Source organism: Balaenoptera physalus (genome assembly GCF_965194825.1).
Source record: "Balaenoptera physalus genome assembly, chromosome: 2".
Lineage (NCBI taxonomy): Eukaryota > Metazoa > Chordata > Mammalia > Artiodactyla > Balaenopteridae > Balaenoptera > Balaenoptera physalus.
The window spans coordinates 136,112,810-136,139,139 of record NC_138883.1 but is presented as its reverse complement, the minus strand read 5'-3'; the positions used below and the strand labels follow the sequence as shown (position 1 = coordinate 136,139,139).

Genomic DNA, 26,330 nt, shown 5'->3' with positions numbered 1-26,330 from the left:
CCTCAGCTTTCCCAACTGGACACCCTCCCCCAGCTCCCACCGGGGCCACACGGAGCCAGATCAACAGCCGAGAGAACGCTAAAAAGCACATGTGCTCACCCTTGGGCCCAAGGCCACAAGCAGGCCTGTCAGTCAGGCAGCTGAGGGCTCCTCTGGGTTAGAGGGGCCCATGGCGGGCAGGGGCCGGGCACAGGATTCCATGCCAAGACCACCCTGCCTTAGGGCAGAGAACTAAGTGACTCTGGGTTCCACGAGGAGGATGGTATGGGCAAAGACATCACTTTTCAGGTATAAATGAAGCTTGTAGGCGAGCAGTTGGGCTTCCTACTTTGAGGCATAACCCCTTTTTCTGAGTCTAGGACTGGCTCTAGAGGTGATAATTTTCCATTCTGATTCTGCCTCTAGTAACCCTGGGCGCATCTGCTTGGCTGCTCCGGGTCAAAATTCATTTGAAGTGGCTTTTCTCCCCCACCTCCATCTGCAGGCAGGCCTTCCTCCACCTTCCTCATGCGCGGGGAGGGCACACGCCCGGCTGGTGCACACACGAGTGTGAGCCCGTGTTCATGGAACATTCCTTAGCGTGGGGAGCAATAATGGGCTCCTTTCTGCAGGGACTTGGGCGCAGAGGGATCACTTTAATAGGCGTCTCGGTATTCTGACTGCCCAAGTGAAGTGGTGAGTGAAATGAATAAATAAGCAAAACCCAAAAGACACAAATCTGACTTGGGAACATTTGCACCATGATAGCTCTGCCAAAGTTGTTTTCCCAACCTATGGCTGGGTGGCATGTGGTCTGGAATGCTAAGCCAGGGATGGATAGGGAGCAGAGAGGGCCTTTGGGAAGAGGCATCAACGTGAGATCCATGGAAGAGTGTGGTCACTCTTCATTCTGCTGTCTAATCATATCTCCAAAGTTTCTTATTCTTTTTCCCCCACCTTAAAGCCTTATATGCTACATAGTCCAAAGTCTAAAATGCTACGTAGCACGTTTAACGAGTGTGTTTACCCAAAATCTGGTATATGGAAAAGGGCAGGGGTCTGGGCTCTACTCCTGGCTCTGCCACTAAGCTGTGTGACGTCAGGCAACCTCTCTGACCCTCTGTTTCCTCATCGATACAGTGGGAATAATGCTCACGGGGGAGGGGTGACCATCTCACGAGGTGACGTATTTCAAGTATTTAGCAGAGTGCCTGGTATATGTGGCCACTCAGTAAACGGAAGAGCTTTAAGAATTGTTGTTCTCCTTCAAATGATCATATTTTGGAGAAAACAATATGAAGGTATTCTGTCTTGAAGGTTATTCATGAATGTTAATTAGTGATGGTAGTCTGTGGGAGACTGGAATTTGGGTTATTTTCATTTTCTTATTTATCCTTTTCGGTCTTTAGGTTTAAAAATGAGTATTGTCTTTATAAGCAGAAACAAATTTTTTGAAAAAAAGATTGGGGTATTTGGACACCCCCTTCCACCCCCGCAAACCCTGTGGTCTCTGCCTGTTGAGCAAAAAACAAACAGAGACACAAAAAACCCAAGGGTCCTGTAGTTTCCAGGATTGTGCCAGGTGTGTTTGGGGTGCAGAGCAAGGAGAAGGGTATAAAGTAACAGGAAATGGGGTTCCTGCCCTTATGAACAGCTCCAGTGATTTAGAAGAGGATTAAAAACCCAAGACCTGGGGCTTCCCTGGTGGCGCAGTGGTTGGGAATCCGCCTGCCAATGCAGGGGACACGGGTTCGAGCCCTGGTTCGGGAGGATCCCACATGCTGCGGAGCAGCTGGGCCCGTGCGCCACAACTGCTGAGCCTGCGCTCTAGAGCCCGCGCACCTAGAGCCGGTGCTCCAAGACGAGAGAGGCCACCGCAATGAGAGGCCCGTGCACGGCAATGAAGAATAGCCCCCGCTCACCGCGACTAAAAAGAAAGCCCACGCGCAGCAACGAGGACCCAACGCAGCCAAAAATAAAAAAAAATAAAAATTAAAAATGAATGTCATTCTTTAACACATTATCTGTGAATAAAGTTTAAAAAAAAAAAAAAAACCCAAGACCCAGGAAGCAACAAGGCCAAGAGGAAGCACAGGCATCAGCAGCCAAGGTGACAGGTACCCAGGTCACTGGAGGGACAGCACTAGACCCCCAACAGATGGCACTGGCCTTGGGCTTTAATCTAGTGGGCATTCCCATCCCAAACTGGGCAGGGGCATCAGCAAGGCCTGGGGGCTGCCCACCGTTAAGGTGTGGTGGGTGGTGACAGAGTATGGGGAGACCAGGAGGGACCTGGAGCCTGGGGACATGCCAGGGAATGAGGCAATGGGAATGAGGCCGGGGATGAGTGTGGGACCAGATGCCAGAGGGTTCTCCCTTCTGGATGCTCCAAAGAGGGCCACAGGGAGCTGTGAGTGCCTGAGCAGGAGTTTTAGAGCGATTCATCTGGCAACTTGGAGCGTGCGGGTGGGGCACCTGGGAGGCAGGTCCAAGCTCAGCTGCTTGCAGGTGACGACGGGAACAGGCAGGAAAGGGCGGAGGAAGGAGGCCCAGCGCCAGGTGAACGGACAGAAGGGAGAGGCCACTTCACACCCAGGACTTAACGGTTCTGGGCAGTGGGGTCTAACAGACACAGGCCAGGCACTAGTCCAGGGGACAGGAGGAGAGTCTAAGGAGACCCAGCATCCTGGTGTGCCCAGGACTCAGAGGGCTTCTAAAAACATGGGACTCTCAACTTTAAAACAGTGGAAAGTCCTGGGTCCACTGAGATGCGTTGGTTACCCTAGAAGATAATACAGTGCCTTCAATTTTAGGCAGGTTGAGTGTAGCCAGGCATTACAACGGCATGGCACCCCCAATCACTCAACCAAACATAAATTGGGGTTCTCTGCCCACTTCTGCTGAGGGCCTTGCACATTGCACCCGAGAGGGAAATTTTAGCAGGAACCATACGACCTCCAAACATATAAAGTGGTCCCCACGTGATCCTCTCACCTCCACAGAGACCCGGCACCCCAGTTCCCCATCTCACGGAGCAGCCTTATCGGAGCCCATGGGTCACCTCTCCCCAGTTCTCCTTTGGGCACTGGGGTGATTGCTAGCCAATTCCTCCAACCTTGCAGAGGTTTCCCTTCTTAAACCAGAAGACCATAGATGCTCTCCTTACTCTCCAACTCATCCTCAGGGCCAAAGGGGCCAACCATCTGCAGGATTTTACATCGCGCCCTCCCTGGGAGCCAGGGCTCTGCCCTGCAGGCCCCTTGGTGTGGCACACACCAGCCTACTGGCTGGCGCTGCTGCCATCTGGCTCTTGCAATGGGACTCATTTCAGTCTTTCCCTCTGGGACACAAAGTCCTACTGGGAGAACAGTAACGTGATAAGTAGGTTGACTTGCTTGTGCATTTTTGCATAGCAACTCCGAGATAAATATTCTCATCTCTACAATGACACAGATGTACTTGGATACTGCAGAGGACTTGGGTCTTTGCAAGCCTTAGTTTCCCCACTGAGGACTAATCTTTCTAAAACAGCTGTGGTTTAAACGGAAGAGGAAAGAGGAAAAAAGAAAGGCCCAGGGCAATAATTTTTAGAACAGTGGTCCTCACGCTTGAGGTGCATCAGAACCCTCCGGAAGGCCTGTTACAGTACAGGCTGCGCATCCCACCCCCAGAACATCAGCTTCAGTAGGTTTCTAACAAGTTCCTGGGGCGGGGGGAGGGAGGGGGTTGACGCTCCTGGTCTAAGGACCACATTTTGAGAACCACCAAGCTGGAGTATAGCATCCATATGCAGCCAATGGGAAGCACGTCAGCATGTCTACAACATATGACTTTGACGGGTTCCTCCTGGAAATCTGTTTTATTAAGCCAGGGTGGTTTCAAAGTTTAAAAAAGTATCTATTAATTGTGTTTTGAAGCAGACGCTATTAGTGAAAGACTCTTCTAAGAAGCCTTTCTTGGCCTCCTGCCACCCACCCCCCTCCCAGCTAGACCACAGCAGTGGCCACTCTGTCCATCTGCTGAAGGCACAGCATGGTCCATGCAGACACCCTGATAGCCCAAGGGACACCCAAGGGCCCCTGTCCTTCCACCAGGACTGAAGGCGGACGCCAGCCTTGCTCAGATGAGGGCCCCGAATGCTGTCCCTGTGTCAGGACCACAGGAGGTGTGCCACGCACGCTGAGTACATGTAAACACTCTCAAAACACACAAACCCTCTCAGTCTAGCAGAGGTTAAGGCATCTTTCTCCACATAACTATGTCCAATTTAATTTGCACTCCTATGGGTTTACTCCTGGAAGCCATTCAAGTCGACTAGCACCGAACAAGCCTATGCTTTCACAAGGCTGCTCCAGCCAGATTCCACCTGTCTTTAGAGGGAGGGGCTGGCACACAGGGCCCCTGACTGTCTCCAGTGCTTTCTTTTTTTTTCTCTTTAACGCCCACCCAGCTCCCCACCAGACCTGCAGGTTCTCTGACTTTATCCCCAAGCAGCCCCTCTGCCAACAGTCCACCTCTTTGTGGTGGAAATGACCCATTTCATCTCTTAAGAAACTGTCTTCTTGACCCAGGTTTCTGGAGCACACGCGTTTTCAGAGCCCCCAGTGTATTTCATGCGGGCATACTGGAAGCTCAGTTTTCAGCAAGGTGGGCAATTTTGACTAAATGCGGCTGTCAAGGTCTCAAATTAGAAGAAACATTAGCCAGTTGGCATGACAGTGCAACAGCTATCTGCTCTATCTGCCAGGTTTTAGTTACCAGCCTTGAAGCCAAAAAGAAATGGGCTTCTTGGAAACAAGTGATGGAATTCGGGCTGTGAATTATATAACCCACCAGCTTTCCTCAGACTATGGGGGAAACTTTTAAAATAAAGTTTTTAAGATGGAGAAATGAAAACAGCAAGACTCCACCACCCAGCCCTGACAGCTCCCTCCTACCTCTGAGTACCTCCTGTCAGCCCTTCCCTTCCTCTCCCTCCAGCCCAATAAGTTAACAAGTGCTGCCGCTTTAAGAGTGGGAAGGTGTTGTTTTAAGGGCCTCTAAGCCCCCCTTCTCAAATTCAGCTCCAAGCTGAGATCACATCCCCCACGGCAGCTAAGGGACAAAAGCCATTTATCAACCCATCTGATAAAACTTCCAATGGGCTGGATCTTTATCTGGACCAAACCGAGATGCACACACATTGCACACTTCTGCATCTCTAAAAGGGGGATTTCTTTTTTTAAGAAGAGGATCATTTCAAATTTTATTTTCTTAGTTCTTGGGAGGGAACCAAATCAGCCTTTCAGCCAGAACCTTCTATAGGTGGGGAAACTGCCTTTTAAAAAAAAAAAAAAAAAAAGGGAGGGAAAGTAGGACTCCCTGCTGCTTGACCCTCTATGGAGGTTGTAATATTCTGGGGCGAGGGTGCACGGGGTCTAAGGGCTCTTTAAGGCATTGACACCCCCCATCTTGTCTTCACCCGGGGCCTCCCCAATGGAATCCAGGGCTGCGAGCAGGTTGCGACTCTCCGGGGACGCCCTTGGGGCGCGCGGGGCCGGGTGGGTTTTGGGGGGCCCCGGAGCAGGGCTGGAGCGGGAAAGTAAACGGATTCCTCCTTCCTCACCACTGCCTGCATGTCCTCCCACCGGGAGCCCCAACTTACAGCCAGGCCGAGTCCGGACTGCCCAGTTCTGCCAGTTCCTGAAACCCAGTTGGCTGAGGAGCAAAACAAAACAACCCAATCCCGGTCTAACTCAAGTCCTTTCTTGCAGAGCTCGGTAGAGCGCTGCGGCTGCGGATCCGTTCCGCCTGCGGAGCGAAACAGGCTCTCATTTTTGCAAAAAGACACCTCGGCATCGCGCAGCACAATGGAAACAGCCGGGAAATCCCGCCTTGCATCGGGGACCATTTGACCCATGACACTGGGTTTATTTGTATTTTTAGCGAGGGGAAAATGGGTACGAAGGGTTTAACTGGCATTTCCAGGCTGTAAGTAGCATATGGCAAAAATGGAATAAACTTTCCTGAAACATTATAAAGAAAACAGACCCGGGATTTAAGTTTCGTGCCTTCCCCCTCCCCCTCCGACGGGGGGGGAAAAAAAAAAAAAAAGTAAAGAAACTGGAGCGTTTGGGAAGGAACAAATGCTTCTCTGTGGAGTTGGTCTCCCTTCCCCCAACAAAAACAAGAGGTCCGGGCTCGGAGGAATTTGAAAGCAGCGATCTGCCAAAAACATTGTGAAAAACTATGGGGGATTCATTGGAAACAGATGGGCTTTTTCAGCTTTAATTCTGAAATTCTCTCCCTTTCTGACACAATAAAAACAAACAGGGGGCGACGCGGAATGTTATCAAACAGGAATAAGGGCCCTTCGAAGCCCAGTCCGTGGGCTTCCTCGCGTGGGCGAGCGCGGGGGGGCGGGACGGGGTCCCGCGGGAGGGGGCGGTCCGGGTCAGGCCTGGGACCTCAGGGGCGCCCCCGGCTCCACCCCTGGGCACCCGGCAGGTTTGCAAACTGCTGGGCGAGGAGCTGGAGAAAGTGCCCCCTGCTCCGAGTCCGTGCCTCCCTTTCTCCTCCTTCTCGGGGGCCCCTAAGGGGCACGTCCCGGTACCCCCTTTTTCTCGGAAGTTGGGAGACGTCCCCAGCGCCTGCGACCTCCCCGCCTGCCTCTTTTTCATTATAGCCTGGGAGGGGTCCCCCAGGTCCCCACGGGCGCATCCATCGCGCCTTCGGCGGGACGCGGGAGAAACAAAGACGCGTGGAAATGGGAGGCGGGGGGCCGGCGAACTTGAGCTCCGACTCGCTGACCTGTGGCCCGGAGCTGCGAGGAGACCCGGGGAGCGGGCCCCGCGCGCCCGGCCGGCTGTCCCCGGGCCGGGGGCAGTGCCTTACCTGTGGCGAAGCTGCAGAGAAGGAAGGCGAAGGTCGGCCAGAATCCCAGGGCTGAAGGTCCTGCCCCTCTCCCCATACCCATCCATCCAGCTCGGCCTGTTACCACTAGCCTCTCCCTAAAAGAAGAGTTCAGAAGAAAAGAAGAAAATAAATCACGCTGCGGAGAAAGGGCAGCCTCGCTCCGCCGGCGGGAGCAGCGAGCCGGGAGGCTCGGTCCACCTCGGCCGCGGGCGCCCGGCGCGCCCCCCCTCCCCGCGCGCCCCTCCCTCGCCATCCATCACCCAGTTCGCCTCCAATGTCGGCGCGGCCCCGCTGCCCCAGCCGCCTCGCGTTCCGCCCCCTCGCGCTCGGGTTTCAGCGCGGCCCGCTGGGGGTTGGGGGAGAAGAGCTGGGCGGGGACCGAGGCGGCCGGGCTGCGGCGCTGGCCGCGGGGACCTGGGGAACCCAGGACTGGAAGACGGTGGGCGCGCCCCGGCTCCCCGAACCCCGCGGCTTTCCACGCAAAGGCCCAAATCCCCCGGGACAGCCAAGGCCGGCAGCGTGCAAGGACGGCCGCGCCCCCTCCCCCCATTTTCCCTATACGTATCCAACCCAAGTAGAAACTGAGCTTGGAGAAAAACCCCAGGAACCCTTTACAACTAGACTGCTGTCCCGAAGACGCCACCAACACCCCGACTCATTGTTCTCACTCAGATGTGTCCCCAGTGCAGGAGGCTGAAAAATCCGCTTCCAAGTTGTCCGAGGTTGGGCGGGATGGCCCAATGGATGTCGGCCACTAAAGCACCTCGAGGCTCCCTCCCTACCTCCCCCCACCTCCCTTGGCCCCGGGCCACCCACCCTGCCTGGGCTCGGCCACCTCCAGCATCCCTTCCAGGCACCTCGCTGCTGCCCCAGGACTCGTACTGGCCGCGCTCCGGAGTCGGGGACCTGCGAGCCTGACGGAGGCGGCAGGACAGCTGCCACCCCAGGAGGTGCGGATGCAGCGGGCCCCGCGGTGCGCAGGGCCTGGACGCTCGGCGCTGCCAGGGCAAGGCCACCAAGGCCGCTCTTGGGAGAGCATCAGGGTGGTGACTTCCTTTAACTTGGTCACGTATTTTTCCAGGAGCAAAATGTCTCCTCCCCAAGATTCCCTAGGCCCCGCAGCTCTCCTGCCGCTGTTGGGATATTTAACACTGGCCACTTCCCCTGAGAAGCATCTTTTGGATGCAACACAAATACGCCAGAGCAAGTGTTTTTAGTCAAAGCAATTGCTCCTTTGGCCCCCCTCACCTCACTTCCAAGCCTACTCATCTGGTTCTTTGGAAAAAATTCTGAGTTTTTATCCAACTTAGATGTTTCTCTTAAGCACTACGGCAGTCCTCACTTGCTGAAGGCCACAGAGCCTGCAGGGCTGCATCCATCCGCATTTAGGACTCTGCCTGCTGGGAGGGGAGTGAAGCTCTGAAGGAGAAAGGTTTGGGCTAGGGGAAGAGGACCCTAGGTCTGTAGATGGAACCCAAAGCAGTAATACTTCTGACTCTGGCTTCTACAAAACAAGTATGAAAGGGGACTAATGCCTCAAGCACCGTACCATGGGGCAAAAACAAGCTGTTGTTTCCTTAGGGCAAAATGCCGTGATGGCTACTGCTGGCTTTACAGTTTGGGGTGCCACCATATTTCGCTGAAAAATGTGGGTCTCAGTCCAACAGGCTCTGTCTAATTATCACTCCCCCAAACCGGGATTCATTTTAAGCCCCCGTTGGCAAAATGCGACAGGTTTGTCCGGTGAAAGGCCACCACCTCAAAATCCAGGTCGCAATTGGCATTCCTCTCGGCCCATCCGGGAGCCAGATCCACAATTTATTCTCTAGAAACACAGGACAGCCCTGGCACACTGAGGCAGGCACAGAGCCAGACTGCACACAGGCGCCTTTGAGGTCCACCAATTAACATCCTTTGCTAGATCCTGCCTTAACACAAGTTAGTTCTAAAGCTTCTCGCTAATGAGAGAGAAAGGATCCATTAGCATTCCCAGCAGCCCCGACTGTAAATTCACCACCACCAGAGCTGCAGCATCTCTGCGTTGTAGAATGTGGCTTAGGATCCAGCAGAGAGGCTGTGCAGGCTTCAGAAGGCCTGGAAGCAGGCCCTCCCGGCACTGTCCTTGCCCAAGAGTGTGGACCTTTGGCTGCAGCCTCTACACCTCAGTTTCTTCGTCTGTAAGGGGCAGGCTGATAATACTGTCACCCCAAGACTGCAACTGAATACAAGCATCCCTTGGAGATACTGAGGGTTCCCTTCCAGGCTACTGCAATAAAGCAACTAATGCAATAAGCAAGTCCCACAAATATTTTTTGCTTCTCAGTGCATATCAAAGTTATGCTTACACTATACTGTAGTCTGTTAAGTGTGCAATAACATTATGTCTAAAAAAAAGTATACATACCTTAATTTAAAAATACTTTATTGCTAAAAAATGCTAACCATCATCTGAGCCTTCAGCGAGTCGGAATCATTTTGCAAGAGTAACATCAAAGATCACTGATCACATAACAGACAGAACAATAAAGAAAAAGTTTGAAATATTGAGAGAATTACCCAAATGTGACACAGAGACACAAAGTGAGCAAATGCTGTTGGGAAAATGGCATGGATAAACTTATTGGATACAGGGTTGCCACAGACCTTCAATTAAAAAAAAAAAAAAAAAGCAATATCTACGAAGCACAATAAAACAAGGTGTGCCTGCACAACCTGGGAGGGGCACTGGGCCATGGGAGCTCCCCAGCCTTCCGGCCAGGGGACTGGCTGTCACTTTGGGAGGAGATCCAATTCCTACGGCATAAGCAAATCATTTGGGAAAGGGACGAAAAGGGCTTCCTTCTCAGAGGAGAAATGTGTGAGGCTGAATTTGGACATCACCAAAGTAGAGATTTGGCTTTTCCAGTTTAGACTATGAAGAGAAATCCAGCCACAAACAGAGCAATATGAGGTTGTGTTGACCTTGAGGAATCTGTCTATACCGGCCAAACCAACCATCTTATTGACAACTCCCCAAATCTTTGCAAAAATGAGAAATTCTTGAAATGTTGGGTTTTGGAACTCAGCACTCTATCTGCCATAGAAACTCACTTAACTCAAAGTGTAGTTGACTTCAGACTGACAGGTCTCATTATAGAGTCTCACCACTTATGCGTTTTCCCCTGGGTGCAGCCTGGGCGGAGGGGCAGAGACCTTTTCATGCTACTCTTCCCTTTCGGCCAGTCATTGCTGTGGAGGCCCCACCACTGAACCATCGCCCCCCATCTCTCCCTCTCCATTTTCGGGGGGTGGGGTTGTGTGATGAAGGGGCAGGGAGCTTCTGAAAGGCGAGGTCTACATAAGGTTGAAGCCCTCCCAGGGGCAAGGTGGGGAAGGATTCTGGCTTCCCCTGCCTCTGGGTATGAACAGGGTGTTCTCAAATCCAGGGCCTGAGTCATCAGTCAATAAATCCATATTTAGGACTAGCGCATGCTAGTCCCTGGGGTATAAAGAAATCAATAAGACAACTCTTATCTTTGAACTGCTAGTAGAAACAGATATTAGAGGAAGGTGAGGGGTAAAACAGAGGTGAGGAGTGAACAACTAAATACCTGGGGAGGGCTTTACCGAAAGGGGGGTGTATCTTGCGAGGTGTCTTCAAGGATTCATTTTCAGTAAGAATGATAGTAATAATGGCTCATGTTTCAATGTGCTCTTACATTATGTCAGGTGCTGGCTAAGTGCTTTACATTTCTAGACACTTTAAGCTATAAGGTAGGTTCTATTACTATCCCCATTTTGCAGATGAGGAACCTGAGGCTGAGTGAGCTTAAGTACTCACCCAATTACCAGCTAATAAACTGCAGAGCCAAGCACACCGAACCCACCCCTGACGTGCTGTATGTGCCTTTCATTCCAATGGTGCAAGTCCACACTGGGCTTAAAGTCAAGACAGATAACTTAACAATCACTTTCAATAAGGCATAACACAGACGCTGATGGGGAGGCACAGAACACGGGTGCCAGGGGCCTCCAGCCCAGCCTGGGGTGCAGCATGGGAAGGGAAGTTTTCCCAGTTGGGAATGTGCCAGGGGAAGGTGGTGGGCAAGGGAGGAGGAGGAGGGCAGGGCTTCCAGGTAGAAGGAACACCGAAGAAACCATGTACCAAAGGTGTGGCTTGCCTGAGGAGCTGGAAAAGCTTGAGGATGGCTATAGGAGAAAGAGGTGAGGCTGCAGAAGGAGAAAGCAGGAGCCTGGGAAAGCCTGTGAAAGGCCAGCACATGCTCTGCTAGGGTGTGCATTTTTAGCACTTGGGAGCCCCACCCAAAGCCTCACAAAGGAGAGGGTTTTATTCTTTTGGGAGACCATCACGGGGGATTTAACAATAATACAAATGCCCAGGCCCCACTCGGAGCAGCTGAATCTGAATCTCGGGAGGTAGAGCCTTGGGTATCAGCATTTTTAGTCAGCCCTCCCGGGTGACTAATGTGTAGGGACTTGCATGTTCTAAGTTCCATCACCCTCCATCAACCGTGGGTGCACATAAGACCCAGGATGAGTCGATCAGTTCATCCTCTTGGACTTAAAGTCCAGGCAAGACAGAGAACCTAATAATTGGTTTCATTAAAGCAGTGACTGGCACATGATCCAAGCTGACCAATCAGACTCTGTCCTGAGACTGTTGCCATGAGGGAGCTTCCAGTTCTGATCTCTGATTCCTCCACACGATGGGTCTGGGGATAGTAATTTGATGGCAAGGTGAGTATTGATGAGTGTTGCGGGTTGAAGCTGTGTTTGCAGAGTTGGCATACTGTTTATACTAAAACTGCATTGTGTCTGGTGAGCTTTTCAGGGACTGATGGCGATTTTCAGGGCTAACCATCCTCATGCCACTCTTCAGCACATGATTCTCCCTGAAGCTCCTTCTTAGCTCCTCGGAGCTACACGAGGACCTGCTCCAGCTATGGGAGCCAACAAAGTCCTTGTTTTGCTGAAACTGGTTTGATTTTGGTTCCTCTCACATCTATGCACAGATTCTTGACCAATCAGGAGGAAGCTAAGGTCCAACACTGGTCCCACGAAGTATTTTAGCCATCCTCAGAAGTGCAGGGATATGTTGTTGATGGCTCTTAATCCATCATCCATTTACTGGCAAAATTTCTTGAGCCTACTCCCATCCCCTCCACTCCCCACCTTTGAAAAAATTTTGCCCTATACTACATTTTGAGGAACTCAGTTGCTTCACTTTACAACTCAGAGTGGGACCCAATCCTTCTTTGTAATTTGTCCCTCAAAATCCTCTTTCAAACCTCAAGGGCTACACTGGGTCTGTCCATCTCAGATTTGATGAACCAGAGCTGCTCAATCTCTGCATAACCTTTAAGGTTTTATAGACTTTGATCATATCACCTTTCTGGCTTCATCTTTCCACACTGTTGTCCTTAAAGAACAAAGCAGCCCAGCTTCTCAGGAAAGCCTTCTGCCTGGGTGATTACTCACCTTTCTACGGTTTTGAGATATTTTTCTCTAGGAGAAGATCATAAAACTGCCAGGTTTGGGTAGAGCCCAGGGAGAAGACTATTTTTGGCTTAGTTTCCAATACCATTTCTGAACGCTTGGTCCTGCACAGTCTTTGGCAAACAAACATTTTGCAAAGACCCCCAAGATCCCTTGGGGGCTATAAACAGACTGGACACAGTCCGTTATTTTTGTAATTTGGATTGTTTTCCTAAATGTATTAACTGAGGCTTGCCCCTGCAAAAGCTTAATATGCATCTTCTTGCAAACTCATAAACTGGTCCTGCAGTTAATCACCATTTGTTTGCCATCTCTCTGGATAGCCTGGAACCACTTCATCTGAAGGCCTGGAACCAGTCATTCCTCCAGATGATCTATGGACATTTAAACAAAGTCTGGGAGCACCAGTGATCCCTGGGGATCCCCACTGTTTATAATTCTTCATCTAGAAAAGTACCTGTTTATCCTCTTTTTGTTTCCTGTCTCTAAGGATAATTCCGATCCATGGAGATTTCCCCTTATGTTCTGGAGGAATTTACTATTGGAAATGACCTTTGGGGTGGAACTTTGTCAGAAGGAATTTTGAACGTTTAAACATAATTCAGCCCTGGGTTTCTCCAGACCTGTTTCTACCTCCTCAAGGAATGCTAATAGATTGGTCCAGTTTCATGTTCTCTTTTCAGAAAGCGTGTTGTGCTTTGGCCAGTTAATTAGGACTTTACAAAATGCTTGCTGATACTACTTTTTTAGTATCTATTCCACCAAAGTGGTTATTAAAAGTGACCCTTCCTGGATAGGTGGGCTTCCTTTGTGGGCAGGGGGCCCAGCATGTACGCCCTTGGGTGCAGGCCAGGTGTGGAAGGAAAGTTGCATATTTTGGCCACCAGGATATGACTGCCATTTTTAATTGCCATTGCTCCCTTCTCGGCAGACGTTCCTGAAGTAGAGGGCCACAGGCTGTCCTTGACCTATTTGTTTCCATGACAATTTAGGAATCTCCCTGCTTCTCTTCTTCCAAAGCATTTTTGGGTCTCACTGTCCTTACTCTGGCATCAAGGAACCTCTTTACTGTTGATTTCGGAAAGCCTTCCAATGTGTTCCCTCTTTGGCTTATCTTGGTTTTGTTTGTTTGTTTGTTTGCTGCAGGTTTACTTTCTCTGTGTGTGCACACTACTTCCTTGGCTTATGAGCTCTGTCCCTCACCCTGAGGGGCGCTTATTCTTAGTAATTAAAACATACAGATTTTATTCCAGTATTTTAATGGTTTTTTGAAACACATTTCCCTGACATTCCAACAGCTCTCTTCAGAAACTGAAGAAATATGTCACTTTCTCTTTGAACTCTCTCAATGGATTTAAAACACATTAGCAGATTTTATTTGCTCTTGGACATGTCTTTTAATGTCTGTGATCAGGTTACTAAGATCTGCCCCCCCCCCACCCCCCCACCCCCGCCGACCTCCCCCCGCCCCACCCCGCCCCACTCGCACACCCAAGGCAGATTCTTTTAATTTATTTGTTTTTCTGTTTCATTCATTCAACAAGCATTCACTGAGTTTTAGGCTCTGAGTGGGTTTTAGGGGTTTTCAGATGAGCAGCAGACAGTTCGCCCTCCACCCCGGGAAGCCCACGGGGGCAGGCAGATGTGGAGACAAATTATTCTAGTTCTGAGGACTCTGAGAAGGGTGATTGTGTGGTGTCTCAGGAGCCCCACATTTATTCCCCATCCCTGTTGCCGCAAATTAACTCGGGACTTTACCAGGCTGAAGAATCTTTTAGAATGGGAGGTCTTTGTCAGTAGCTTCTTTAACAAACTGGACCACTGACTGCAAAGCAAGACTTCATTAGTACCAGATCTGGTGACAACTGCGTCACCATTGGCCTCATACTGTCTGGAACACATCTGTCAAAATTCCACCTTGTGGACAAACCACATCAGACTGCCCCGTGGGGTAGCATCCCTGCTCAGGAGTCCACTTTGGAGGACCAGGTTGGCATGGGACATCAGCATGGAGTGTCCACCTCAGAACCTTCCAGAAGCACACCCCTGCTTGGTAGGCATGGGCATATTCATGGTGCTGGAAAGATATAAAAGGGATTTTTTAAACAAAGAAAATGCTAGGAGAACAAATTTTCTGGACTTTCTGTTCCCTTCAATCTAACATCAAATTTATTTCAAGAAATTGAAACAGTAATATACACACATGTTCAAAAATCAATTTCCTGTTAAATGAAATCAGGTCACTATCCCTGGAGGCCATAACTATCAACAGTTTCATGTGCATCTTTCTATATATTTCTATATGCACATAAGCACACATAAAAATCAATCAATCAATCAACGTATTTATCTATCTAGCTAGCTATCATTTTACCAAAAAGTATTAGCAAGCCCTCAACTGCTCCCTCCCCAGTGGGTATTTCCTTTTTTATTCTGGCTCTCAGTGAAATAGCCCTATGAGTCCCTCCATTATGTCAGGAGCTGAGGAGTCCAAGAAGAACTGAGTTCCCCAGCCAAAGGGGATGTACGTATGTAGACATAGACTTAAATATAAAACAGTCCATGTGAAAAAAGAAGCAGACTCAAAGATACAGAGAACTAGGGGTCACCAGTGAGGAGAGGGAAGGGGGGAGAGGAAGTATAGGGGTAGGGGATTAAGAAGTGCAAACTATTAAGTATAAAATAAACTACAAGGATATACTGTATAACATGGGGGATATAGTCAATATTTTGTAATAACAATAAATGGAGTATAACTTGTAAAAATTATGAATCCCTCTATTGTACACCTATAACTTATATAATATCATACATCAACTATACTTCACTTAGAATATAATAAATAAATAAAATAAAATAGTCCATATGAGGAATGCCACATGCCTTTAAAAACTACATCCTCTTCTCTTCCTGGACTTCAATTCCCATTCAAAAACACATCTTCTCTCTTCTCTCATCCAGAAGTCAGACAACCCACATTTACCCCAACTTACACTGCAGAAGGCAAGTAACCTGCCTGAGGTCACCCAGCTGGCTTGGTGGCAGAGTGGGGTTTGGGCAGGTCTGGGTGACTCCCAGCTGTGACACCACCTCTGATGAGCTCACTAACTCCTTCCCAGGCATGGAGATGTTTGGTCTTCTCTCTGCCTCCACTGACCCTCGTCCATCTCTGTACTGACCCTCTTACTCAGAACAGAAAGAAGGACTCCCTTTGAGGTCCCCCAGCCTCAGCCCAGGCTGGGCTGGAGCCCTCCTGATGACATGCTAACAGTTTCTGAGGTCACATTTCCATAATTTAAGCCCCTCCTTCCGTCTTTCGCACCTCTCCTTCTTGACCTCTGAGATTCTCAGTAAGCTCCTGGAGCAGCCTCATTTATTCTTTTGATACCTCTCCCCTTTCTTGCTAACTGGGATTATAAGCTAGTACAGAGCTGGAATTCATTTATGAAAGTCTTCCTCACTTTCCTCTTGAGCTCTTGTCTGCGACTCCAGTGCACACCCTACTAGCTGGTCTACAGTTGCAAATTCTTCTGCCTACAAAGCCCAGTACGAAAGTGATAGTATTTGTGAATTGCTTCATTGTCGGTGTTGAGATTGAGAGTTTTTAGACACTGCAGTGGATGTGGGGAAAGAGAGAGACCTGGGATTTGGAGCAGTTCTACCTCTAGCTGTGTGGTCCCTGTCCTTTCCTACCTCTGGACCCGCAGCTTCTCAATCTGCAGAATCGTGGCCTGGCTGCCCACCACATCCCACCGCCCCCCGGGGAGGCGGTCTCCCAGCTTCACGGTCTGGTATCTCTAGGAATTCAGTGAACTAGTGTTGGCTTTGTAACTAACTGGCCTTGCCCATACCTGACTCTGAGGAGCCAGCCTGGGGCCTCATCTGGAACATTTCTGGGTTCTCCCAAGCGAAATGTTGCTGAGCATGTAGGAAATGTTATTTGAAAAGTGACACTTGTATGTTTTAGTGTCAGCATGAAATTCTTCAGCAGTCATACCCAGCATTACTACTGTATACCTGAAACCACACCTTGTAAACATTTAGTAACCTCTTGTTTTTTTGTTTTTTTTTTATAAATATATTTATTTATTTTTGGCTGTGTTGGGTCTTCGTTTCCGTGCGAGGGCCTTCTCCAGTTGTGGCAAGCGGGGGCCACTCTTCATCGCGGTGCGCGGGCCTCTCACTATCGCGGCCTCCCTTGTTGCGGAGCACAGGCTCCAGACGCGCAGGCTCAGTAATTGTGGCTCACGGGCCCAGCTGCTCCGCAGCATGTGGGATCTTCCCAGACCAGGGCTCGAACCCGTGTCCCCTGCATTGGCAGGCGGATTCTCAACCACTGCGCCACCAGGGAAGCCCCTAACCTCTTGTTTTAAAGCAACTTCCGGGTACCCATACCGAGATGCACCAGGTTCCTGTAAAGGAGGACAGACCACCCAGTGTCTACTTCTCCCCATCCCAGTAAGTTCTTGGGAGAAGAACCAGCTTGGACCCATTTATCCACCAAATGGCAACTATTTGAATTGATCAGCGAGTCTGCGTCTCTCTCCCAACCAGCAGAAGGCCGCAGTATTTGGATTAATGAACAAGTCGGTGCCGAGCACAAATACCACAGACATTTAGCAATAGGAACAGAGAACCAAGTTATTCATCAAATTCAAAATTGTTTAGAATGGCTAATGCAAAGCTGAAATAAAGAAGATCCCCGGCTGATGGGCGGTGGGGAAGGGTGCCAATCGAGAAAGAACAAATGTGTTGCTTATGTGACATTTTCCTCTACCACCATGGTATTCTTTTTCTCGATTTGTTGGAGGCTGAGGGAATGTCTTCACTTTTACATTACAGAGGCAATATGGCATGCTGGCCAAGAACATGCAGTCTGAACAGACTGTCTAAACCTCAGTTATCCCATCTGAAAAATAGGGATATACTCTGGCTCCCTCAGAGGATTATTGTGAGGATTAAATGAATTAACACAATAATAGAAAATTTAGAGCAGATGCCTGGCATAGAGTTAAGTGTTGATAGTAGTTGCCAATGTTAGTTTTATATCATGGATAAGAACCATTGTTTTGATTGTAACAAAGTATCTACTACATACCTGATTCTGCTAGAGCCTTTGTATGTGTGGGGACTGTGGGGAAATCTGCAGAGTTCCCCAAGGACTTTTATTTTATTTTTTAAATTTAAAAAAATTAAAAAATTATTAATACAATTTTTAAAGGTTACACTCCATTTACAATTATTACAAAATATTGGCTATATTCCCCATGTTGTACAATACATCCTGGTAGACTATCCCCACTGGTAACCACAGGTTTTTTCTCTATACCTGTGAGTCTGCTTATTTTTATTTTGTTATATTCACTAATTTGTTGTATTTTTAAAAATTCCACATATAAGTGATATCATACAGTATTTGTCTTTCTCTGTCTGACTTATTTCACTTAGCACAATGCCCTCCAAGTCCATCCATGTTGCTGTAAATGACAAAATTCCATTCTTTGTTTATGGCTGACTAATATTCCATTGTGTGTATGTATATGTGAGTGTGTGTGTGTGTGTGTATATATCTATATATATATCTATCTATATATATATGACATGTCTTCTCTATGCATTCATCTGTTGATGGACACTTAGGTTGCTTCCACATCTTGGCAATTTTCAGTAGTGCTGCTATGAATACTGGGGTGCACGTATCTTTTCGAATTAGTGCCCAAGGACTTTTAGATAACCTTGACTTCTGGGTGGGTTCTAACTGCATGATCAGTTATACTCAAGTTTTGTTGATCAACCACTATAAGACAAAGTCTCCCACATAACTGTAGGGTGGTCTCAACTATGGGATGGGCACAGCTGTCTCCGTTTCAAAATGAGGAGACTGAGACTCAGGGAGATTATGTGACTTGCCCAAGGTCACCAAGAATATAAATGGCAGGGCGAGGCTCAAAACCAGGCCTTATGATGCCAAGTCCCATGTATTTCCCACCAAATCACAGCTACTTCTCATCTTCACCGGGGTTTACTTTTTCCTGTTATGCTCTATATATATAATGATGGGTCATTCATTAGAGATGTGAGCATGTTTAGAGATACACTGTTTTCCATAAACAAACAAAAATATTAAAATGTTTTAAGGAAAGAAAAATTTTCCTGCACCATCTCCCCTACCCCCCTAAAAACTTATGAAGTTGAAATACTTATAGAATTCTTCTTCTTTCTTTTGGATGTTAAATGGTATCTTTAGGTCAAGGTTTCATAGAGTGCTTACCTGACTTAATAGCCTCTGAGTGACGGGTAAATATTACACAACAAGATGTTTAGGTAAATCTATCTACAGTATCAATTCATTGCAGTCTGTTCAGACCTCAAGCTCTTCAGAGCATGTCTTAAATTCAAAGCCAGATGGGCTTCCATCCCTAGAGATTGGTCATTGACCCAGAAGGGGAGGACTTGGGTGCCATCTTGGTTTGGGTGCCGTTTTGGCTTGGGTTTGCTTTGCCCTCACTGACTCTTGGCCCAGGTGTGTGTATGTGGGGAGGTGTACGCTCCTTAGCAATGAACCCCTGAAGTCAGTAGACTCTGCCAGTAGCATCCATTTGCTCGTGAAGAAATCAGATGCTTGGAGTTTAGGGATCTCCTTTCTCAAAATGCTCTTAGCACAGAAAAATAAAAGCAATGTAAAACCCTCACAGCACTGAAGAGGGTGGCATCTAGCTTTTCCTTACCATATGATCTTGAGATACCCAAGGATACAAAACCAAGCATGCCTCAGGATAGTAAGGGAAGCACTTTGAAATCAGTATTCTGAAATTTGAATTTCAAACTATTTTAGCTGCACTGACTGATGTAAAACAACACAAATTAAACTCCCACGAATCCCTTGTTCTGGGGCAGAATGACCTACCAACCTTAAGAGTGAGGGGTTATTAGCAGGTCTGGACCTGTGAGGGGAAGCCCTCATGAACCTCGTCACGTCTACAGGTGAGCCTGCACTCAAAGCTCTCTCTCTCTATATTTTTTATTTTGGCCATACCACACAGCTTGCGGGATCTCAGTTCCCCAACCAGGGACTGAACCCAGACCATGGCAGTGAAAGCCCCGAATCCTAACCACAAGACCACCAGGGAACACCCGTAAGCTCTACATTTCTTTTTGCTTGCATAAATGGAAGCCCATCTGAGAAAGCGCAATTGTATTAAAAATCTATTTATTATTTATATTCTACCTCTTTCCATAAAGGATATTAAATTAAATGTAAATGAGTTATATACCAAAACTTCCAAACAAACATTAATTCTTATTCTTTCCAATTAATTCTTATCCTTTTCAAGGTACCAATTGTTTTGAAGAAAGCTGGTAGTTTTTATGATTCTGTGAATGAAATATGCATTTCCACGTGCTCTTCTGTTATGAATCTGTCACATTCACACTTGTCAAGTGGAGCACAAGGTGTTGGATGGTGAGCAGACCACGAGAGAAACTGAAATAGGGAAGTTCATTACTCACAGGTCCTGGAGGAAGTACCTGGTGGACTTCTAGGGGCAACATGGGGAAGTCAAGGCCCAGTGCAAACAGAAAACAGGACCTGGGGCACATGTCTTGATTAGGGTCTGTGGGTAGAGTGCTTTGGGGTTCCTGAGCTAAGGCCAGATAGGTCAATTCAAACCAAAAGAGTGAGCTTTCGGTGAGCCTGATGGGGGTCTTAGCTGAGGGGTGCACAAGGGGCAGGCCCTGGGGAGGAGGGGAGACTGTGGATCTCCAGGGCTGGCTGCTATCTAGCGCATGCACTTGCATGAGGGGGCTGGTGTCAATTCAAGGTCCCCACAGGCCACTTGGCCAAACAAAATGGGTGCAGAGGCAGCAATACGATGGGGCAGCTTAGCTGCACCCTCAGCAGTCCAAGGGACTTGTTCTTGTAAGAGTCATCTATTCTATTTTATTCTATTCTATTCTGGGGCCGAAAATGCACACTGGCAGCAAATTTCCACGTCACTGCGATGGCCCAGCAGATGTTTCCTGAGCTAGCCTCTTTGACAGCCAGGTAAATGCATCCCTGCAAGGGGTAACCAGGAAGGTCTGGTAGTCTCACAAGTGGATCGGACTTTGATGAAGAGGATAAAACTGTGAAAGCACCTTGAACAACTAGATATCATGGATTTTAAATAGCGAACCTGGAGGAAAATACACACTGTGGTCCAGATCAATTGGGAAATGTATTAAAAAGTCTGTCAGGAGAGTGAATTCTCAGGTGGAGTGTCCGCGTTGTGACCGACAAGGCTTATACCATGACGGATGTTTAGGAAGCCGTCGTGGGTCAGTCTTTGTATGTTCCTATGTTTCCACCTGGCCTCGTTTAAAGAAGTCATCAAGGAGAAAACTCCTAAAGAGGATGAAAAATTGTTTGCATCCACCCTTCAAGAAGAATAAGTGTGCTAAGAAGAAGTAATGGGAGATTTCTCAAAAAACTAAGAATACAACTACCATATGACCCAGCAATTCCACTCCTGGGCATATACTTGAAAAAAAACAAAAACACTATTCTAAAAGATACATGCATCCCCATGTTCATAGCAGCATTATTTACAATTTACAAATGCCATGATATGGAAGCAACCATAGACATGATATATATACATGCTGGAATACTACTCAGTCATAAAAAAGAATGGAATTTTGCCATTTGCAGCAACATGGATGGACTTGGAGGGCACTGTGCTAAGTGAAATAAGTCAGACAGCAAAGAACAAATACTGTATGTTATCACCTATATGTGGAATCTAAAAAACACAACAAACTAGTGAATATAACAAAAAAGAAGTAGACTCCCAGATATAGAGAACAAACTAGTGGTTACCCGAGGGGAGAGAGAAGTGGGGAGGGGCAATACAGGAGTAGGGGATTAAGACATGTCAACTATTATGTATAAAATAAGCTACAAGGATATATTGTGCAACATGGGGAATATAGCCAATATTTTATAGTAACTATAAATGGAGTAAAACCTTTAAAAATTGTGAATCACTATATTGTACACCTGTAACTTATATAATGTGGTATATCAACTACACTTCAATAAAAAAAAGACTAAGTAATGGTACCGAGCCTCTTGCTGAGGACTGAGGGAGAATATCTCTGTCCACAAGGGCAGATGTAGAGTGGGTATCATCAGGACAGATTGTTGTTGTCAGCCAGGGCAAGCTGCTGCAGAGACCTTGAGCTCTGAGCGTCTACCAAAGACAAAAAAATAAAACGGAAGTGGAAACCACATCGGATGGTAACTACTAAATGATACCCTAGTGAGATATCAATCAACAAGCTTTAGGGCACTGGTACTCATATCCACTCATCTCTGTTATGCCCTGTGGAGGACACAGAATCTGTAAGAATTGGTCTTGTTTTACCAGATTGTTGACAGAATCTTTTGTTTTCAAGTTTCTGCCAGATTTTCAGACTCTGGCAAATCCAGGGTCCTGATTCCTGAAAGTTCTCCATCTTGGAATGTTGCTTTAAACAAACAGTTGAAAAATGAGAAGTAAACTCAACCGGCAATTTTGTCATTATTTTCCACAAAAACAGTGCCTGCTACACTTTAATTTTTTACAGTAGTAATCTGGATATAATAATTTTATAAGGTACACAATGTGCATTTATGTTTGTCAAGTAGCAGTGACTTTAAATCTTTCAAATGGGGCTATAAAAGATACTTGCATTTAGCATTTTTTCCAATTTCTGCCCAAATCTCAAAATTTCTTCTTCCTCTTGCCCATAGATTATGAAGTTTCACACCTCAGTGGGTATTCTTGCCTCCTGACCCAGAGGCTCTAGTGTGATACAGCATTTTCTACTCATAGGTCAGACCTGGCTAAGAAACTGGCATCGTTTTAAAAGATGTTCATTTGTCACCAAGGAAACTGACTTCTGCCTGACCTTGTCTGCACACTTGGGCGAGACAGTTCTTCATTTTTTCCATTGCCCTGTTCATTGCTCTTCAGAGCTCTGTTGCTAAGGGAAGGGAAGCTGAAATTGTGGTGTCATTCAGTCAAAATAAGAAAAAGAGAAGCCTATCATCTGAATGGGGCTGGATACCACAGGTGAGAAAGCCTGGGTTTCCTTCAAGTTAAGTCTATGTTATGTTTGTTGAATGAATAAACAATGAATGTTGTTTGAAAAGCAAAGCCATTCTCCAGAGAGCCACAGGAACAGTGCAGACACGTAAACGTGGTTTGAACTTACACTTGGGAGGTTATAAGTCAAGTTCTAGAACAGTGATCTTTAAGTAGGAGTGCCTTCTTTTTTTTTTTTTTTTAAAGGAATTCCTTTATTTTTATTATTTATTTATTTATTTATTTTCGGCTGGTTGGGTCTTCATTTCTGTGCAAGGGCTTTCTCTAGTTGTGGCAAGCGGGGGCCACTCTTCATCACGGTGCGCGGGCCTCTCACTGTCGCGGCCTCTCTTGTTGCGGAGCACAGGCTCCAGACGCGCAGGCTCAGTAGTTGTGGCTCACGGGCCTAGCTGCTCCGCGGCATGTGGGATCCTCCCAGACCAGGGCTCGAACCCGTGTCCCTTGCATTGGCAGGCAGATTCTCAACCACTGCGCCACCAGGGAAGCCCAGGAGTGCCTTCTTATTTCACAGAAATAACAGATTCCAATAAGCCTGAACTTTATGATCAGTTTCATTTGGGTATATCCTGTCTCTTTTTCTGGATGGCAGGCTTCTGGAGAGACAGATGAACATATCTCCTAAGGCATGCCCTATCTGGGGACCATACTTGGTAAAACCAAGTGCTTGAGTTTAATTCATTTGGTAGCAAGGCTGTAGGGAAAAAAGCACTTTAAACTCACAGAACCTTGGCTATTCCTCTTCACCTCTCTGGGCATCAGCTTCCTCTTCTGAGAAGTGGAAATGCCAGCACCTCTTCCTGTCTGCTTCCGAGAAGCAGCGAGCATCACAGTGAGAGTGACTTGAAAAACTCCCTGTCCCAATGTTAGGAATGCTCAGTACCTATTCATTTTATTTTGCGTCTCCTCATCTAAGAATTCCTGTATTGGGCTCCCACAGGGCGGTTGAAGAGACAAGTCAAGGGTCACATTAACCAGGAGCTTTTCATCCTCCATTCTGTATTATTACACCCACTGGGGAGGGAGCGAGTCACGCCTTGGAGAGGCTTGTAAGGAAAGAAAGCAGACAGAGGTTTCTTAGCAAAGGTCAGAGAAGGCCACTTTGAATAAGATGCCAGGTTACTGCAAGACCCTCTTTGTCATAAATCTAGTTATTAAATAAACCCCTGCAAACGGCGAGGCAGTTTGAGATAGCGTGGGGAGTAAGCAGATAAGCCACCCACCACTCCATATGTCTATTCAGAGCATAAGCACCTGTCACCTGGGAGGGAAATGATGGGAGCAGGGCTATTGAAAAAAAGGAGGCTGGGACCTCCCTCACCACCACCACAGCTCAGAGGATCTTAAGGGGGCAAGGGTCCTCCCCACAAGGAGAACACCACACTGCTGTACAAGGAAGCAGACTACACTTCAGAACAGGGAGGGTCCAGCTCAGTGTTAATATCATCTGGCCTGGAAGGTGGCAGCAAAAACCAGGCACCAAGGACTGGGAGCCCCACCCACAGTCTTTGTCCGCTCCGCTTGCTGTCCAGCAAAGTCTGCCCCAGTTGCTAACTGGAGGTCATGTACCTCTCATAAAGGAGGCCTGCTTGTCACTCACTGTGGCAGTGGAAGAGCAGGAAGCCTCTTCTTTGCGTAAAAAAATGCCATTTTGGTATATTATACCTTTCCTGTACAGATCTGTACCAGACTCTTTCCCAATTCTCTCCTTCAGCTGCCCTTTAGAGCACAGCCAATCTCTTTTCTAGGGGTTATGGCTCAAGGTTCGCCTGAAAAATCACTCATCTGTGATACACGGGAGAAGACCACGGTCCGTGCCTAGGTTTTTCCGATTTCTGGGATAGATGCCCAGAGAACAGGCACAGACTTACAGGCAGGCAACACTTTACGTTATGTTCTTGCTAGAGGACCTTCAAGCCAGAAGGAGAAGGTGACGATCTCCTCGAGGTGACAACCTGCCACTCAGTACGACCTGCAATCCTGGCCCTTGAGCTCGGCGTGCGGAGCTGGGGGCGTCGCTGAGCTCCCGCTCAGCCGGACTGTAAATACACCTAGAAATACTCATCCCAGGACCCGCCTGCTGGTTCCTGCCTCCACGCCTCGCGCCGGAATCTCCTACTTTGAGAACGCCCAACTTCTCGGCCTGAAAGAAACGCGCAGCGTACCATTTCCGCTAGATGGCGCGATTTCCCCTAATCCGATCGCAAGACATCCGATTTATAAAATAAATACAATCCAACGCCTTCCGAAACCACACCACATAATAGCAGCTCGCAGGCTCCCATTAAAAAAAATCAATTTGGGGGAACTGATTCTACCTCCGAGCAAATCTTATGCAATTACATTAAGAGGGTGCAATCAAGAATTGCATCCGAACGTCCCCCACATCGGCCCTCCCCCTAAATACACCTGTTCCCCTGCCCCACTCGTTCCCTGGGATGAGCCACGGCTCGGGCCACGCGCGCAGCCGTCGCTGTGCCCCGCCCGTCGGGCCCACCTGCCCACTTAGGAACGTCAAGGCCACTCGGGGATCCTACCCCTTAAAACACTCATCCCAAGTCCCTCACCTTCCCGAGCACCTGCCCTCCCAGGCAAAGGACCGCTCGGACCCGAGCTCAGACAGTGCGCCGCGTCGACGCCCCCCGGGGCAGGCGCTCCAGCCGCGGCTCTGCAGCTGGCTAGGCAGCCGGGCGCGGAGCAGGAGGAGGGGGCCGGGCGACTCGTGCCAATGGGGGTTCACGGCTGGACAGCCGGGTGGCCCGCTCAGTCCCAGGCTCCGCGGGCCGATTGCAACGGCCGCGCGGGAGAAAGGGAGCTCCCAGCACGCGCACAGTGGTACAGACGTTCGCCGGGTCTGCCCAACCACGCGCGCTGCCGGCTGCCCGGGGAGAGCATTTTAGGAAAAAAGAGCAAATACCAAACCACAAAAACTTTACTGCTGCCAAGACCTAAAGGGATCGAGGCGCAGCAAAGCTCCAAATCTGGGCAAGATGGGAGCAAGATGAGACGCAGGGTTGGGGAGGACCACAGCGGTGTCGTGCCCCGAGCAAGTGGCGGCGGCGCCTCTTGTCAAAAGCCGGGTCCGTCCCGCTCCCGGCCCGCGCTTACCTTGGCGGCTGCATGAGCCCCTGCAGCCCGCGGGGGGTGGCGCTGGCGGGGCTGCGGGCGAAGAGGGGGTGCCGGGACGCCGCTCGTCGGCCCCGGGGCAAGGTGGGAGGGGTTCGGCAGGCGATGGTCCCCGCCGCCCGGGCCGGCTCAGCAGCGGCCCGGGGCGCGCCGCCTGCTCCCGGGCTGCATGCCTGCGAGCGCCTGGAGGAGCCGGCCCGTGAGCGAACGGCTAGTGCTTCCCCAGCCTAGCGGCTCGGGCGGCGCAGCCCGCGCTCGGGAGACAGCTGCAGAGTCGGGCTGTTCGGGCTAGCCCCCTCCCTCGCCCGGCCCCAGCCGGCAGCCGCGGAGCGCGGCGTCGAGAGGTTCGTTTGCGCGCGGAGGGGAAGGGGCGGGCCGGCCGCCCGGGGCGCAGGCTGGGGGCGAGGCGGGCGGGGCCGGCGGGGAGGGGGCGGGATAGGAGGTGGGGGTGCGGGCTCGGATTGCCCCGCCCGCCGCGGCCGCACCTTCACGCATCAGCACCAGTAGAGGGGTGCGGCGGTGGGGTACGCACGCTGCAAAGTCGAGACTTCCCTAAAAGCCCGGGTTAGGGGGGCGCGGGCGGCAAGTGCGGCGACCCGCGAGGCGCCTCCAACTTTCCTAATCTCCCGCTGGGATGTCCTGGAGAGTACGTTTCCATCATCAGTTCCATGATGGTCCAAGGGTGGGCGGGCGCGGGGTGTTACTCTGAGG

General features: G+C 49.1%; 1 protein-coding gene and 1 long non-coding RNA gene across 4 annotated transcripts in view; one reads left to right on the top strand and one right to left on the bottom strand.

Annotated features, from left to right (window-relative positions):
• RGMA (repulsive guidance molecule BMP co-receptor a) overlaps nt 1-25,925 on the bottom strand; it is a 44,845-nt gene extending 18,920 nt beyond the window's left edge. The window contains exons 1-3 of one of the 3 annotated variants that reach the window (XM_082449099.1): nt 25,602-25,925; nt 6,853-6,968; nt 5,624-5,676 (exon numbers count right to left, since the gene is read on the bottom strand). In XM_082449099.1, coding sequence (XP_082305225.1) covers nt 5,624-5,676; nt 6,853-6,938 — 139 coding nt within the window. In that variant the 5' untranslated portion in view covers nt 6,939-6,968; nt 25,602-25,925. Of the gene's footprint in view, nt 1-5,623; nt 5,677-6,852; nt 6,969-7,133; nt 7,268-25,601 lie in introns of those variants that run through there. The other 2 variants (XM_082449100.1, XM_082449098.1) reach the window with 2 other exon arrangements.
• Nucleotides 25,856-26,330, top strand: part of LOC309654683 — a 218,631-nt gene continuing 218,156 nt past the window's right edge. Inside the window, exon 1 of the long non-coding RNA XR_014260403.1 lies at nt 25,856-25,963. This is a non-coding gene — a long non-coding RNA (uncharacterized lncRNA). The remainder of the gene's footprint in view (nt 25,964-26,330) is intronic.